The sequence below is a fragment of the Entelurus aequoreus genome, linkage group LG05 (assembly GCF_033978785.1).
Source record: "Entelurus aequoreus isolate RoL-2023_Sb linkage group LG05, RoL_Eaeq_v1.1, whole genome shotgun sequence".
In the NCBI taxonomy this organism is placed as follows: domain Eukaryota; kingdom Metazoa; phylum Chordata; class Actinopteri; order Syngnathiformes; family Syngnathidae; genus Entelurus; species Entelurus aequoreus.
In genome coordinates this window covers 19,963,591-19,979,118 of record NC_084735.1, presented here as the reverse complement: position 1 = coordinate 19,979,118, position 15,528 = coordinate 19,963,591, and the positions used below count along the sequence as shown (strand labels likewise).

The 15,528-nt window shown below is 39.0% G+C and overlaps 1 protein-coding gene across 6 annotated transcripts in view; it reads left to right on the top strand.

Moving 5' to 3' along the window:
• The window catches only part of ints8 (integrator complex subunit 8), a 37,918-nt gene continuing 22,390 nt past the window's right edge, over positions 1 to 15,528 (top strand). Inside the window, exons 1-11 of one of the 6 annotated variants that reach the window (XM_062046275.1) lie at positions 1 to 68; positions 6,553 to 6,694; positions 6,762 to 6,936; positions 7,005 to 7,145; positions 7,215 to 7,286; positions 7,361 to 7,412; positions 10,472 to 10,654; positions 10,733 to 10,840; positions 13,575 to 13,727; positions 13,796 to 13,896; positions 13,960 to 14,101. In XM_062046275.1, the coding sequence (XP_061902259.1) occupies positions 45 to 68; positions 6,553 to 6,694; positions 6,762 to 6,936; positions 7,005 to 7,145; positions 7,215 to 7,286; positions 7,361 to 7,412; positions 10,472 to 10,654; positions 10,733 to 10,840; positions 13,575 to 13,727; positions 13,796 to 13,896; positions 13,960 to 14,101 (1,293 nt within the window). In that variant the 5' untranslated portion in view covers positions 1 to 44. Of the gene's footprint in view, positions 170 to 6,552; positions 6,695 to 6,761; positions 6,937 to 7,004; positions 7,146 to 7,214; positions 7,287 to 7,360; positions 7,413 to 10,471; positions 10,655 to 10,732; positions 10,841 to 13,574; positions 13,728 to 13,795; positions 13,897 to 13,959; positions 14,102 to 15,528 lie in introns of all 6 variants that reach the window. The other 5 variants (XM_062046279.1, XM_062046280.1, XM_062046276.1 and 2 more) reach the window with 5 other exon arrangements.

Below are 15,528 nucleotides of genomic sequence, written 5' to 3'. Positions count from 1 at the left end.
GTAACTTCCTGATGACGAACCACAACCGGAAGTGAGCGAAGGGGATGGCGAAGCGCAGAATGAATTATGTGAGAAACAGCAGTCCGTGTTGCTCTCCCTGCTTCCTGGGGTCAATTTTTAGATATTTATACAATTTTTTATTCTGCTAGATCATTGTTTATCCACTAAGGTAAGCCAATTCGTCCATAGTTTGTGAGCTCGCTAGAAAATGAAGTGTAAGGAAAACACGCCAGAGGTAGAGAGGTGCGCTTGATTTAAAAATATCGGTTGCTGTGTACTGTCTTAGCAATGCTGTGCGCGCACCTCCATTGACCACATAAACAAAGCCCCGCCCAGTTGGGCCGCAGTGGACACTTAAACAACCGTACTTGCGCCAAACTCCACATTGGTTTTGAGATAAATTGCATCTTTTTTAATGTACACCCTCACCTTATAAATCAATAGTGTCCAAATTGCAGCTCGGGGCCTGTTTGCAGTCCGCAGATTGTTAAAAATAAAAATGTATTATTTATTATCAATGAGGTACGTTATTAGATATTACACACGTTTGCGTCGTCATTTATTCCATAACTTAGCACATAGCATATTATAGCGTTACTAGGAGTGATGCCAGCTTCCCAGCATGCTTTGCAGCACCTTTTTAGTCAATAATTGTTCAAACTATGTGTTTATCGCTGAACTATGTTATTGTCGATTATTGATATTATTATTTTTACAACGCTTTAAAGGACTTGATGTTGCCTTCTATTACTAATGAAAAGCAGTACTAAGGGTTGTCAAAAGTAGTTTAGTTTATTATTTCTTCGGTCAGTGGTCAACAATTTAAACAAAAAGTTTTACATAAACAAACAGTTGTACATTCATAAATTGAAAATGTTGCAGACCGACAGGGTTTAGGCTGAAGTTGAACACTTATTGCGCCTAACCCCTATAAACAATGTCAAATACAGGATGAGCTTCCTAAAAATATGAAATTTCCTTTGCACAACATATTATAAATACACCTTGTACACAACATAAGGACTGTTCAATTATATACACAGTAAAGACATGTGAAATATCCTTGTACACGTGTTAGTTAAACTTTTGTACCAATTATATACTATATACAAACAATTATACATCCATTATTATTTATATCCCACATTTAGTTTGTAATTAACAATAATCATAGTATTAACTACTGTGTTGATTCAAGAGTGATATATTTTTCCAAGACATTGGTCTTAAAGTGTTTCTTAAATGTGTGAATGGAACTGGAACATTTTAAGGAATCATCCAAACTGTTCCACAGATGAACCCCCCTGACAGAAACACATCTACTTTTTAAGCTTGTTCTTGTGTTTGCTTTCTGAAAGACAGCTGAGCCTCTGAGGTCATAGGGACTCTTGTACCTATATAGTATACATATATAAGTACCGATACTTCAGTACCAAGTTGATACCAACAAGCAAAGGATACAACGATACCTGTGTACCTGTGTTTAGCCTATTTGACGTAACCTGTATAATAACCAAGCTGTAGCGACATTGTTATTGTAAGAGCAAATACTGAGGAACTTTTTTCTAGCGTACTCTGTCAGGTTCAAACACTGATGACATCTATTAAACAGACAAGAAGCAAGGAATCATGCAAAAGACAAAGTTACATTTTGCTCAATTGAGGAGGATTTTTTAGGCTGTACTCTAGTTACAGATCCAAACTACGCTCTAAAGTCCAGCCCACGTGCTTCCTCTATTTATTTGGGAGGTCCCTGGTTACATCACTGAAGCTGTCGCTGAAGGAAGGGGGTAATCTCGACAGCTCCAGTTAGACACAATATATGACTATTAATTTCATTTCATTTCATTTTTATTTATCTCCTTCATTGATGTGCATCTTTGATCGATAGACAATTATACCACGATTATTCAATTATACAGTAACACACCAATGCCTGAGAAGGAGCAGGATGAAGAAAAATCTTATATTTTCCTGCCCCCTTCAACATAATACGTAGTCTTACTTAATTATATCATATAAACCAACAATTACATCCAAATATAACGAAAACAAACAAAAAAACACAAGTGCAAAACTTCATGAAGTACAAACCGAACAAAAAAACCAAAAGAAGTAATATACACCTCACGGGATGATACAAAACAAATACAAAACCAGGAAAAAAATAAGTAAAATAATAAATATAAAGCAAAATGTAAACACTTATGGCTGTCCATATGATTTTATTGTTCTGTTTTTATATATTTTTTTCAATTGGAATATATTTTTACAATCTTTTATCTCATTGTAAAGAGAATTCCATAGTTTAACCCCCACCACTGATATACACATTTGTTTTAAAGTTGTCCTTGAATACTGATGTTGGAAATGACCTTTTCTTCTATGCTCTTCATTCTCACAAGTGATGACAAACATTTTTTGTAAATTTGCTGGTAATGTTTTACTTTTAGCCTTAAACATGACACATAATGTCTGTAACTTTACTAGCTCCTGCAATTTCAATAAACCCGAATTAATAAATAATATGTTAGTGTGTTCTAAGTAATCTACTTTATGAATAATCCTTATAGCTCTTTTCTATTAATGAAATGCAAATGTGTTGACTCTCGTGATATCGCCCTGTCTCTGCTTTGTCTGGGTCAAGGCACTCGATGTACGGCCTTGGCAGTCAGCAGGCCGATTCTGGAAACAAACACTGTTACGAGACTGGCTTTGCACAGATAGAAAAAGTACAACTTCAGCACAATTGATAATAACTATAGCAACGGCCCTTAAGCATAAGAGTTGTGTGATAATATATACATAATTATTCTAACAACTCACCCATTGGCGTGCCAGCTACGGCGAGGGACAAGCTAGCTTTTGCATCAGCACCCAAATCACGTTTGAATTTGTAATGCCAAACACAACGCGATACGACACCAATCTGTGCTGACTGAAAAAACAGTATCTGTAAAGTGTTGGCCCACATTTCATGTTTTGTTTGTACACTGCTAGCTTGACAGCATATGTACTGTAGTTGTAATAACATGCATGATTTGCTGCGTGAATCATGATCAATATTAAAGTGATTAATTAGTTATCTGTTTCGTCCAGCTGGCAGGGGAAGATTTGTTCCTGTTTATTTTGGGTAAGCATGCCATTTATGTCGGCATAGCTTGGCTCCAAGTTCCTCATTTACTCTCTCGGCTTCCGTCTGCTCCAACGTTTCAACCTTCCTCTGTGCTCGCTTCCAGAGGCAGTTGTTCATCCTCTGTATATTTAGCTTCAAAAAGATCAGGTTGTGAATCCTCATTTGTCAAAAATGAGTCATCTCCGTTGTCTGTTACCCAGTGTGCCATGATTAGAAAACACTTGCGGAAGTAGGAACACACATTTGTTGTCAGACGTACGCCGCTATGGAAACGGAAATAAATGCATTGAAGAAATTAGTCCTGGCAATGCTTAAAATGACCAAAACACTGTAAATATTGTACATATTACATATTCTTGTGAACTTGTCTGTTACTACATTATATATAGACTTTCAGTTACAGGTGGGAATCTTTGGGCACCTCACGATTCGATCACTATTACGATTCAGGAGCTACAATCGATTATTGAAGAAATTAGTCCTGGCAATGCTTAAAATGACCAAAACACTGTAAATATTGTACATATTACATATTGTTGTGAACTTGTCTGTTACTACATTATATATAGACTTTCAGTTACAGGTGGAAATCTTTGGGCACCTCACGATTCGATCACTATTACGATTCAGGAGCTACAATCGATTATTGATGCATCTTTAATTTATGTATATTGATGCAGTTTTACATTTTTGTTTTATTTCACTAAATAAGCGTTTATCACTGGCAACTTTTTATCAATTTATCAAATGAATGGAAATGTGTATAAAACTGGAACATAAGTGTCTAAAATAAAAGATCTGGTGGGATCTCTCGGTGAGGTGGCTCCCTGTAGTCAGCCAAATTTTAAAACTGTCTGCATTACTTTATTTACAATAAATAAAACGATTATCAACGTTTACCAATTGATTTTATAATCATATATGTCCAAATTAAGATGCATCTAAAAATCGATTATCGAAAACATGTGTTCTTGTCTGTCATAATGATTGTGAACAATAGGCTAAATTCCCCCCAAAAATTGCAGTTCTCCTTTAGCGTTAAGGATTCTTGTGATTTCTGAATATTTGTGAGGGCACCAAAGCGACTTCTCTGTGTGTGCATGTGTTGGCAGAGCAGGGCATACGGAGGACAGTTTAGCTTGTTGTTGTTTTGGTTTTGGCTTATTGTTAAATAGAAAGTAGATCCATCGCCACTTGTTATGTATGTGTGTATATAAAAGTTGATAAAGGGTTTTGAAGGCTACAACGGTCACTCCCGTTTTTTAATCATCTTTAAACACCCACCCCCACCCCCCTAAAAAAAAAACCACATCTGTATCATTTATTATTCTCGTCTCGCATAATGATTGTGAACAGTAGGCTAAATTCCCCCCCAAAACTGCAGTTCTCCTTTAAAGTTAAGGATTTCTGATTGTTTGTGAGGGCACCAAAGGGACGTCTCTGTGTGTGCACGGGTTGGCAGAGCAGAGCATACGGAGGACAGTTTAGCTTGTTGTTTTTGTTTTGGCTTATTATTAAATAGAAAATAGACCCATCGCCACTTGTTATGTATGTGTGTATATAAAAGTTGATAAAGGGTTTTGAAGGCTACAACGGTCACTCCCGTTTTTTAATCATCTTTAAACACCCACCCCCACCCCCCTAAAAAAAAAACCACATCTGTATTCTCGTCTCGCATAATGATTGTGAGCAGTAGGCTAAATTCCCCCCAAAAACTGCAGTTCTCCTTTAGCGTTAAGGATTTCTGATTGTTTGTGAGGGCACCAAAGGGACGTCTCTGTGTGTGCACGGGTTGGCAGAGCAGAGCATACGGAGGACAGTTTAGCTTGTTGTTTTTGTTTTGGCTTATTATTAAGTAGAAAATAGATCCATCGCCAACTGTTATGTACATATGTGTGTATATAAAAGTTGATAGAGGGTTTTAAAGGCTACAACGGTCACTCCTGTTGTTTAATCATCTTTAAACCCCCCCCCAAAAAAACAAAAAAACATCTGTATTCTTGTCTCTCATGATGATTGTGAACAATAGGCTAAATTCCCCCCAAAACGGCAGTTCTCCTTTAGCGTTAAGGATTTCTGATTGTTTGTGAGGGCACCAAAGGGACTTCTCTGTGTGTGCACGTGTTGGCAGAGCAGAGCATGCGGCGGACAGTTCAGCTTGTTGTTGTTTTTAGTTTGGCTTATTATTAAATAGAAAGTAGATCCATCGCCACCTGTTATGTATGTGTGTATATAAAAGTTGATAGAGGGTTTTGAAGGCTAAAATGGTCACTCCCGTTTTTTAATCATCTTTAACCCCCACCCCAAAACACATCTGTGTTCTTGTCTCATAATGATTCTGAACAATAGGCTAAATTCACCACAAAACTGAAGTTCTCCTTTAGCGTTAAGGATTTCTGATTGTTTGTGAGGGCACCAAAGGGACTTCTCTTTGTGTGCACGTGTTGGCAGAGCAGAGCATGCGGCGGACAGTTTAGCTTGTTGTTGTTTTTGTTTTGGCTTATTATTAAATAGAAAGTAGATCCATCGCCACCTGTTTAGGGCTGCAACAACTAATCGATTAAATCGATTATACAAATAGTTGCAGATTAATTTAGTCATCGATTTGTTGGATCTATGCTATGCGCATGCGCAAAGGCTTTTTATTTTTTATTTAAAACATTTTTTAAATTTTATTTTTAATAAACCTTTATTTATAAACTGCAACATTTACAAACAGCCGAGAAACAATAATCAAAATAAGTATGGTGCCAGTATGCTGTTTTTTTTCCAATAAAATACCGGATAGGATAGAAATGTAGTTTGTCTCCTTTATCCGATTATTAATCGATTAATCGAAGTAATAATCGACAGATTAATCGATTATCAAATTAATCGTTAGTTGCAGCCCTACACCTGTTATGTATGTGTGTATATAAAAGTTGATAGAGGTCACTCCCGTTTTTTAATCATCTTTAAACCCCCACACCCCAAAAAAAACACATATCAATCAATGTTTATTTATATAGCCCTAAATCACAAGTGTCTCAAAGGGCTGTACAAGCCACAATGACATCCTCGGTACAGAGCCCACATACGGGCTCATATGTATTCTTGTCTCTCATAATGATTGTAAACAATAGGCTAAATTCCTCCCAAAAAGTTCTCCTGTAGCGTTAAGGATTCTTGTGATTTCTGATTGTTTGTGAGGGCACCGAAGGGACTTCTCTGTGTGTGCATGTGTTGAACTATAAATATTGTGTTCAAAGTGTATAAACCTCAACTAAAATTAGGACTTTTGTCCAGTCTGAACCCTTTATTTATGTTGTTTTTTGTATAGAAATTTGCTTTGCTATACAAACTTTTCGAATTCCGAACCCTGTTGGTAAATCGAGGTTCCACTGTGCAAATAAAGTAAAAGACTGATTTGTGCTCAGCAGGGCAGGATGAGTGCGGAGGCGGCCGATCGGGTCGCCGCTGTGACGAGCAGCCGGCCCAGCACGCCTCTTCAGACTTCCTGGTTTGAGTTCCTCCTGGACCCCGCCTTGTTGGAGAAACACCTGCAGATGTGCTACGCAGGTCGGCGCAAGCCCAAAGCATGCTCAGGAATGTATTATTATTATTCTGACCTGTGCGTTGTCCTCAGACCCGACCCCCGTGCAGCTCATCGTCCAGTTCTTGGAGCAGGCGTCCAAGCCGTCCGTGAACGAGCAGAATCAAGTGCAGCCTCCGGCGGACAACCGGCGGAACCGCACCTTGAAGCTGCTGGCCCTGAAGGTGGCGGCGTACATGAAGTGGGACCTGGATGTGCTGGAAAAAGGGTGCGTTTGGCCGTACCGCATGCGTAAAAGGTGTCCCGATCAGTCACGTGCGCTTACCCCCACATCAGCTTGACCATCCCCGTCTTGAACATGCTACTCAACGAGCTCCTGTGCGTGAGCAAGGTGCCGCCAGGGGTGAAACACGTGGACCTGGACTTGTCCACCCTGCCCCCGACCACGGCCATGGCGGTCCTCATCTACAACCGCTGGTGAGTGCCGACGGCAGCCGCAATAAGGCAGAGATTAAACGCTGACGCCGCTGTCACGCTTTCCTAAAGGGCCATCAGGACCATCGTGCTGAGCAGCTTCCCCGAGAAGCAAACCAAACCGGGGCCGCATCAGATGAACATGCAAGTTGTCCCTCCTAAATCAGCCGGTTGGAGCCATTCTGGGCACGAAGGTTGATTATTCTGCTTCCCTGCAGGTTGAATGTGGTGCAGCAGGAGAAAGAGATGACGGACAACATCCTCAGTGTCGTAAGCAAACATCGAAATGAGTAAACCTTTGTTTACGGCAGGGGGTGTCCAAACTTTCTCCACTGAAAAATCCTAGCATGTGGGGGCCATTTTGAAATACAATATATAGATTTATTTTTATTTTATTTACTTATTTTTTTTACTTCAGGGCTCCCCTAAAGCTTGGTCCCAAGGACCCAAAAATGTTAAAAATAAGTCATATAAAAAAAAAATTCGACACTTATGCCCTGAGATCGGTAGGTTGTGAGTTCAAACCCCGGCCGAGTCATACCAAAGACTATAAAAAAATGGGACCCATTACCTCCCTGCTTGGCACTCAGCATCAAGGGTTGGAATTGGGGGTTAAATCACCAAAAATAATTCTTGGGCGCGGCCACCGCTGCTGCTCACTGCTCCCCTCGCCTCCCAGGGGGTGATCAAGGGTGATGGGTCAAATGCAGAGAATAATTTCGCCACACTTAGTGTGTGTGTGTGTGACAATCATTGGTACTTTAACTTAAAGGCCTACTGAAATGAAATGTTCTTATTTAAACGGGGATAGCAGATCCATTCTGTGTCATACTTGATAATTTCGCGATATTGGCATATTTTTGCTGAAAGTAGAGAACATCGACGATAAAGTTCGCAAATTTTGGTCGCTGATAAAAAAAGCCTTGCCTGTACCGGAAGTAGCGTGACGTCGCAGGTTGAAGGGCTCCTCACATTTCCCCTTTGTTTACACCAGCAGCGAGAGCGATTAGGACCGAGAAAGTGACGATTACCCCATTAATTTGAGCGAGGATGAAAGATTTGTGGATGAGTAACGTGAGAGTGAAGGACTAGAGTGCAGTGCAGGACGTTTCTTTTTTCGCTCTGACCATAACTTAGGTACAAGGGCTCATTGGATTCCACACTTTCTCCTTTTTCTATTGTGGATCACGGATTTGTATTTTAAACCACCTCGGATACTATATCCTCTTGAAAATGAGAGTCGAGAACGCGAAATGGACATTCACAGTGACTTTTATCTCCGAGACAATATATCGGCAAAGCACTTTAGTTACGGAGCTAACGTGATAAAATCGTGCTTAAATGCAGATTTAAGCACGATCTGTCTATTTTGGAAGGATAGACAGAAAATCAACAATACTACCAAACTCTGGACCTGTAACCACACGGTTAATGCTGTACCGCCTGGCGAAGCCTAGCAATGCTGTTGCTAACGACGCCATTGAAGCTAACTTAGCTACTGGACCTCAACAGAGCTCTGCTAAAAACATATACTCGAGTGCGACTTGTATGTGTTTTTTTCCTTCTTTATTATGTATTTTCGGCCGGTGCGACTTATACTCCGGAGCGACTTAGAGTCCGAAAAATACGGTACTTGTTTTCACTGTCTAGATCAGGGGTGTCAAACTCATTTTAGCTCATGGAGGAAAATCTGTGCACACGCGGACCGGGCTATTAAAATCATGGCATTAAAAATAAAAAAGAAAGACAACTTCAGATGGTTTTCTTTGTCTTACTTTGGCCAAAAATAGAACAAACACATTCTGAAAATATTACAATAAAAATATAGAAAAAAATACCAGCAGCGGTGAAGTTTAGATCCATGAAAGAAAGAAGAAAGTGAATGAATGTTTATAACTGAATACATTTACATATGCATAAAAATTTGTTTTCTTTTGTATTATTTTTTTAATGAATTAAGTAACATTTATGACAACCTTTTTCCAAAACATAATATAGACTGTGAGATATAACAGGATAATGCATACATTTATCATTTGTTTTCAAAACGCTTACAAAAAAGTGGGACCCCAAAAATTTACCGTTGGACCCCATTTTTATGACTTGATTTTGAAAATTCCTAGTGCCATCACTGATGGGGTATTGGTGTGTGCAAAACAGCAGCAGGCGGCTGTGGCCTGCGGGCCGGTTCTAATACTAATCAAATATCATCCCGGGGGCCATAGATCATTCATTCGGGCCTTGACTTTGACACCCCTGCTCTAGATCAATAATTCTCAAACTGTGGTATGTGTACCACTTGTGGTACGCAGGCTCCATCTAGTGGTACGCCAAGGAATATTTTCCTATATTTAAACACACTGCTACTGTTCAAACCGTGTGTAATGATACAGTGGCCAAAAATATCATATATGCCTCTGCCTTGTTTTTAATGAATACTTAGTCCTACCATGCTACAGTATTTTAACGTTGGTCATTATGGTGGTACTTGGAGAGCCAAGTTGTTTTCTGGGGTGGTACTTAAGAGATCGGTAGGTCGTGAGTTCAAACCCCGGCCGAGTCATACCAAAGACTATAAAAATGGGGCCCATTACCTCCCTGCTTGGCACTCAGCAACAAGGGTTGGAATTGGGGGTTAAATCCCCAAAAATGACTCCCGGGCGTGGCCACCGCTGCTGCTCACTGCTCTCCTCACCTCCCAGGGGGTGATCAAGGGTGATGGGTTAAATGCAGAGAATAATTTCGCCACACCTAGTGTGTGTGTGACAATCATTGGTACTTTTAACTTTAACTTTAACTTGGAGAGCCAAGTTTTTTTCTGGGGTGGTACTTGCTGGAAACAGTTTGAGAACCACTGCTCTAGATCAACTTCAGATCTATCCATCAATTATAAGTTATTAATCATTTTTAAATGTAAAAAAACAAAAACTTTTACACAAAATATGCAATATTTTCTCCCAAAAATATTTTAAAGTGTAATACTTGATGTGAAGTAATTGGAGCCTTCAATATGTCAATAATTTATAACAACGTTGATTTTGATTGATTATTTTTGGAGCAATGAAAGCTGTAAAGACAAAAAATGCCTGCATGGCAGCTTTGTGTAGTTCGAGTCAACGTTGCAACTTTTTCTCGTTACATTTCACCTGTTTGCTCTTTTATTCCACTTTTTATTTTTATTTTTGTAATAGTATATTTAGAATGGGCCCCGAGCTGCACTTTGGACATACGGGTTATTGAGATACTCGTCTCTGGTCAATAACCGCAACAATATATTTAAAAAAAATACAGTGTTCTGATTGGACAATGTCTGCCATTCTTGTGTCCAGTTGAAAGAGCAGGCTAGCGACTCCATCAGTGTCCTGGCGGGAGCTCTACGGCTGAAGAAGGACTTCTATGTGCACACCATGAGGACCCTGGACTTGCTGGCCGCGGACGCCGCCGCCGCCAACGGCGAGACCGAATCCTCCACGGCGGGGCTCCGCATCAGCGCCGACGAGCTACACTGCCAGGTGGGTCCTGCAAGTTGAGCTGAGCAATCACTTTTGATGTATTTATATATATATTTTTTTTTGTATTTTTTTTTCAAGGTTCACTACGACTTGGGGGCCATTTTCTTCCAGCAAGGCTGCACGGACCAGCCGGCGTTTGAGAAGGCCCGAGATCACTTCAGGCAGACTAAAGAGCTCCTGAAGAAGGTGCACACTCACTGTCACCAGTACGCGATATGAGCGCTGGGAAGAAAAAAATCACATTCAAATCACACAATTCTGAATGGATTCAAAATATTCAAGAATATATATTTTTTTAAAGAAGTTTTTTAGGCCATCTTTGTGTAGCAGCCAAGAGGAGCTTTTGTAATCTGCATTAAGAGTGTTTTAACTTTAGTACAAAATAACACATTGCAAGAATCATATTGATTTTAGACAGACTGACCATACGTCCTCCTTTTGCGGGGCTGTCCGGGCGGAGTTTCTTAAATGCCTCAAATGTCCGGCATTTTGAGTTAGAGTTGCGTGTATTTTCAATGTACGTTCAGGGTTAAGAAGGGGTTAAAAACAAAACACATTTGTGAGAGAGGGGCAGAGACAGAGAGCGAGGGAGTGGAGAGACAGACAAGACACCCGGTTTGCTTTTTTTTTTTTTTATTGTATCGATTATCGCTTTCCGCCGGTGTTTTGTTTTGTTTATATTTGCCGGGTCAAATTTCCGTCCCCGTTTATTGCGTTTTTATTTTGGTTCGCCAAAAGTTTTATCAATGACAACTACTGCCTCAGTTTGCACAAGTTTACCGCGAGGGGCTGTCAAAACAAAAACATTTTGAAATGAGGGATAGATCTGAAGTTGCTGTAGACTCCAGAGATTTAAGCGTTAAATATAAAATGTATGTATGCCCTGGCACACCATTATCATCATTTCCTGACCAAAGCAAAACACTTTTTACACTTTTATACTGAAATAAATACACCTACAACTTATAAAATAAAAACATAGAAAAAACTACCAGCAGCGGTAAAGTTCAGATTCATGAAGGAAAGAAGAAAGTAAATGAATGTTTATAACTGAATCAGTGTTTCCCATAAACCACCAAGATACCTGTGGTGGTGGGGGCGTGGCTATGGGCGTGGTTATCGTGACATCATCAAGTAATTTGCATAATTTACTACAATGATATGATTTTCTCTAAAAAGGCTCAAAAAATTTATACTTACTAATTAATAACAGTTTTGTTTTAAACGTCCATCCATCCATCCATTTTACAATATAATTACAACACTTTATGTACATATATATATACAGATTTGAACAATAAGTTATTCACTGAAATATATTTATTAATTGTGGTTCTTACAAAAAACATATCTTATAAAAATATAAAAGCTAAAATGTCTCTTAAAGCTCTGCCCCTTTAATTAGTGCATACTAAATAATTTAACTTTAGCCTACTACTACAACCATATTATTTACCAGCAACATAAAGTGAAACAGAGGCAGAGGTGTCCTGCCACAGTCAGTAACAAATAAACAGAAAACAGTAGTGGTGGTAGATAGACACAAAGCTTCATCAAACATCTGATCCACTGAACAAAGCGCTCCAAAAATCTTGATCCTACACTTCTCTTTTGTAAAGTAAATCTGAACAGCCGATATGGGCATCTACATCAACTATATGATTTGCCTATAAAGCTTGACAGGACACAAAAAAACAAAACAAAAAAATTATTTTAAAAAAAAATAAAAAATTTTTGTGCCGGCCCGCCACGAAATAATTCAGGCTGCCACAAAATTTTTTTTATTTTTTTTTAATAAAATGTGAATGTGTGGGAAACACTGTGAATACATTTACATATGCATACAAATTTGTTTTTTTTGTTTATTTTTTTTTAAAATTAATTAAGTAACGTTTATGACAACCTTTTTCCAAAACACAATATAGAATGTGAGATATAACATGATAATGCATACGTTTATCATTTTTTTTCAAAACGCTTACAAAAAAATGGGACCCCAAAAATTTACTGTGGGACCCATTTTTATGACTTCATGGGGTCCCTGGGACCCCATTTTGAAAATTCCTAGCGCCAACACTGCTGTCAACAGAGGAGAAAAAAATGCTTTATTTAAATAAATATATTATTTATAAAGCAAGTACGAGTATCATTGGCAGATTTTCACCTCTTCCGCCTTGGCACGCATATATGTGTCCTCTTTTTGGGATTTCACAATATGGTCAGCCTATTTTAGATCAAATCATGAGCCTGGGATTCGAATTGAATCAAGATTTGTTGTAAGAGTCATCCATAAGTCTATGGTTAGAGTGTCTGCCCTGAGATCGATAGGTTGTGAGTTCAAACCCTAGCCGAGTCATACCAAAGACTATAAAAATGGCACCCATTACCTCCCTGCTTGGCACTCAGCATCAAGGGTTGGAATTGGGGGTTAAATCACCAAAAATGATTCCCGGGCGCGGTCACTGCTGTTGCTCACTGCTCCCCTCACCTCCCAGGGGGTGATCAAGGGTGATGGGTCAAATGCAGAGAAAATTTTTGCCACACCTAGTGTGTGTGTGTGACAATCATTGGTACTTTAACTTTAACTTAACTGAAGGTTTAAGTGGGAAACGCACGGCCCGCCACTTCCCCTGGTTAGCGCTCTCGTATTGACTCGATTGCAGGTTTTTTCTTTATAAAAACTTGTATTGGTGGAGGGGCAAGGTCATTCAAAACCCTAAAAACAAAACATACATCCAAAAATGTCCGATAGTTGTCCAAATCTAAAATATTATACTTGCTCGGAATATTACAATAATGATAGTGAAGGTGCTTTCTGTCTTCTTAAAGAGAGACTTGACGGGTCTTAAGGTGAATAGGAAATCTTGCTTCTTATATTGGCTGTTATGAGATGAGATGCACCTCTGCCTTTGTCCTTCAGCTGGACTCCGCAATCCACGTCCACCTGGATGAGAAGCGTCTCGCGGGTTACTGGAACGCCTGCAAAGCCCTGACCGGCGATTGCGACTCATGCGACTCGCAGACAACTCACTACGACCAGATCAACATGATGATCAGCGCTCGCAGCTACCAGGTGGGCGTCGCCACTGTGCCGGTCAGCGTGCTTTTGTGGAACTTTTGAGATTTTTCTCACTTTTGCAGGCGGTAGTGGAAGCTTTCGTCAAGGACAACGTGGGCCGCAGCTTGCCGAAGCACTTCAGGTGCTCTGTACTCAGGGAGCTCTTGCACAAGGCCCAGCAAGGGTGAGACACGTCTCCATGTTAGTATTAGTATTATTATTGTTATTGATGGGCGTCTTTATGCAGGGAAGCGGGCCTGGACGAGGTTTGTCACAAGTTGTGTGTCTGCAACGCCGTGCGTGACGCTCTGGAAGGCGAAGTGCTGGGCTTGCGCTTCCAGCAGCTGCTCCTGAAGCCCAGTAAACGCCTGGTGGACTTCATTTTAGAGGTAATCCATCTCGGACTGCACGATTTTGAGAAAAAACATAATTGCGATTTTTCCCTCCAGAAGTGCGACTCGATTTGCGATTTTTATATTTTATACCGTATTTTTTGGACTATAAGTCGCAGTTTTTTTCATAGTTGGCCGGGGGTGCGACTTATACTCAGGAGCGGCTTATGTGTGAAATTATTAACACATTACCGTAAAATATCAAATAATATTATTTAGCTCATTCACGTAAGAGACTAGACGTATAAGATTTCATGGGATTTAGCAATTAGGAGTTACAGATTGTTTGGTAAACGTATAGCATGTTCTATATGTTATAGTTATTTGAATGACTCTTACCATAATATGTTACGTTAACATACCAGGCACGTTCTCAGTTGGTTATTTATGCCTCATATAACGTACACTTATTCAGCCTGTTGTTCACTATTCTTTATTTATTTTAAATTGCCTTTCAAATGTCTATTCTTGGTGTTAGGTTTTATCAAATAAATTTCCCCAAATAGTGCGACTAATACATGTTTTTTTCCTTCTTTATTATGCATTTTCGGCCGGTGCGACTTATACTCCGGGGCAACTTATACTCCGGGGCAACTTATACTCCGAAAAATACGGTACATTAAAAAAGCATTAAACTGCGAAAATAACGAGCGAAGACATGTTACTTTAGACCAGGGGTGTCAAACTGTTTTTTATTGAGGGCCACATCGCAGTTATGGTTGCCCTCAGAGGGCCGCTTTTAACAATGAGTAATATATGAATATAAATGTGTATATATATATACAATACATTAACAATATATTTTTTTACTTAAGCTGCAAAAAAAATATTTAAATATACTTTTTTTACAGTACGAGCAGTTTTTTTTTTACAGCATATAAAACAATTGAATAAATGGAATGGAATGGAAAAACAATAGCACTGTTTTTACCGGTAATATTCAAGCAACGGTGCTGCCAGTTTGTTTGTTTTTTACTGTAAAATGTTGTTGTTTTAATGTTTTTTTTTGTTAGTTTTTTAATGTTTTAGTGTCTTACTGTATATGAAAACAAACTAAAAGCACCAAAGTTAATTTTATGGTAAAAAACTGAATTTAACCGTAAAATCTATTGTCAATTTTAGAGTCTACAATTTGATTGATAATTTGTTTTGAAATCATAAGTCAAGCCGATATTTAAGTACAGTATTTATCTTTATTGTCACAAAAAAAAATTTTGGGATACATAATATAATATTTTGATTATATTGAATTTGAAAAGATATGCAATTGCATGCAGTACATGATTTTTAATGTCAAAAGGGAAAGAACAAATATATTTGGTAAGAAAAGATTGAGCATTTTATTCACGCAAATTATTTCCAGGCTTTCACGGGCCACATAAAATAATGTGGCTGGCCAGATTGGGCCCCCGGGCCTTGAGTTT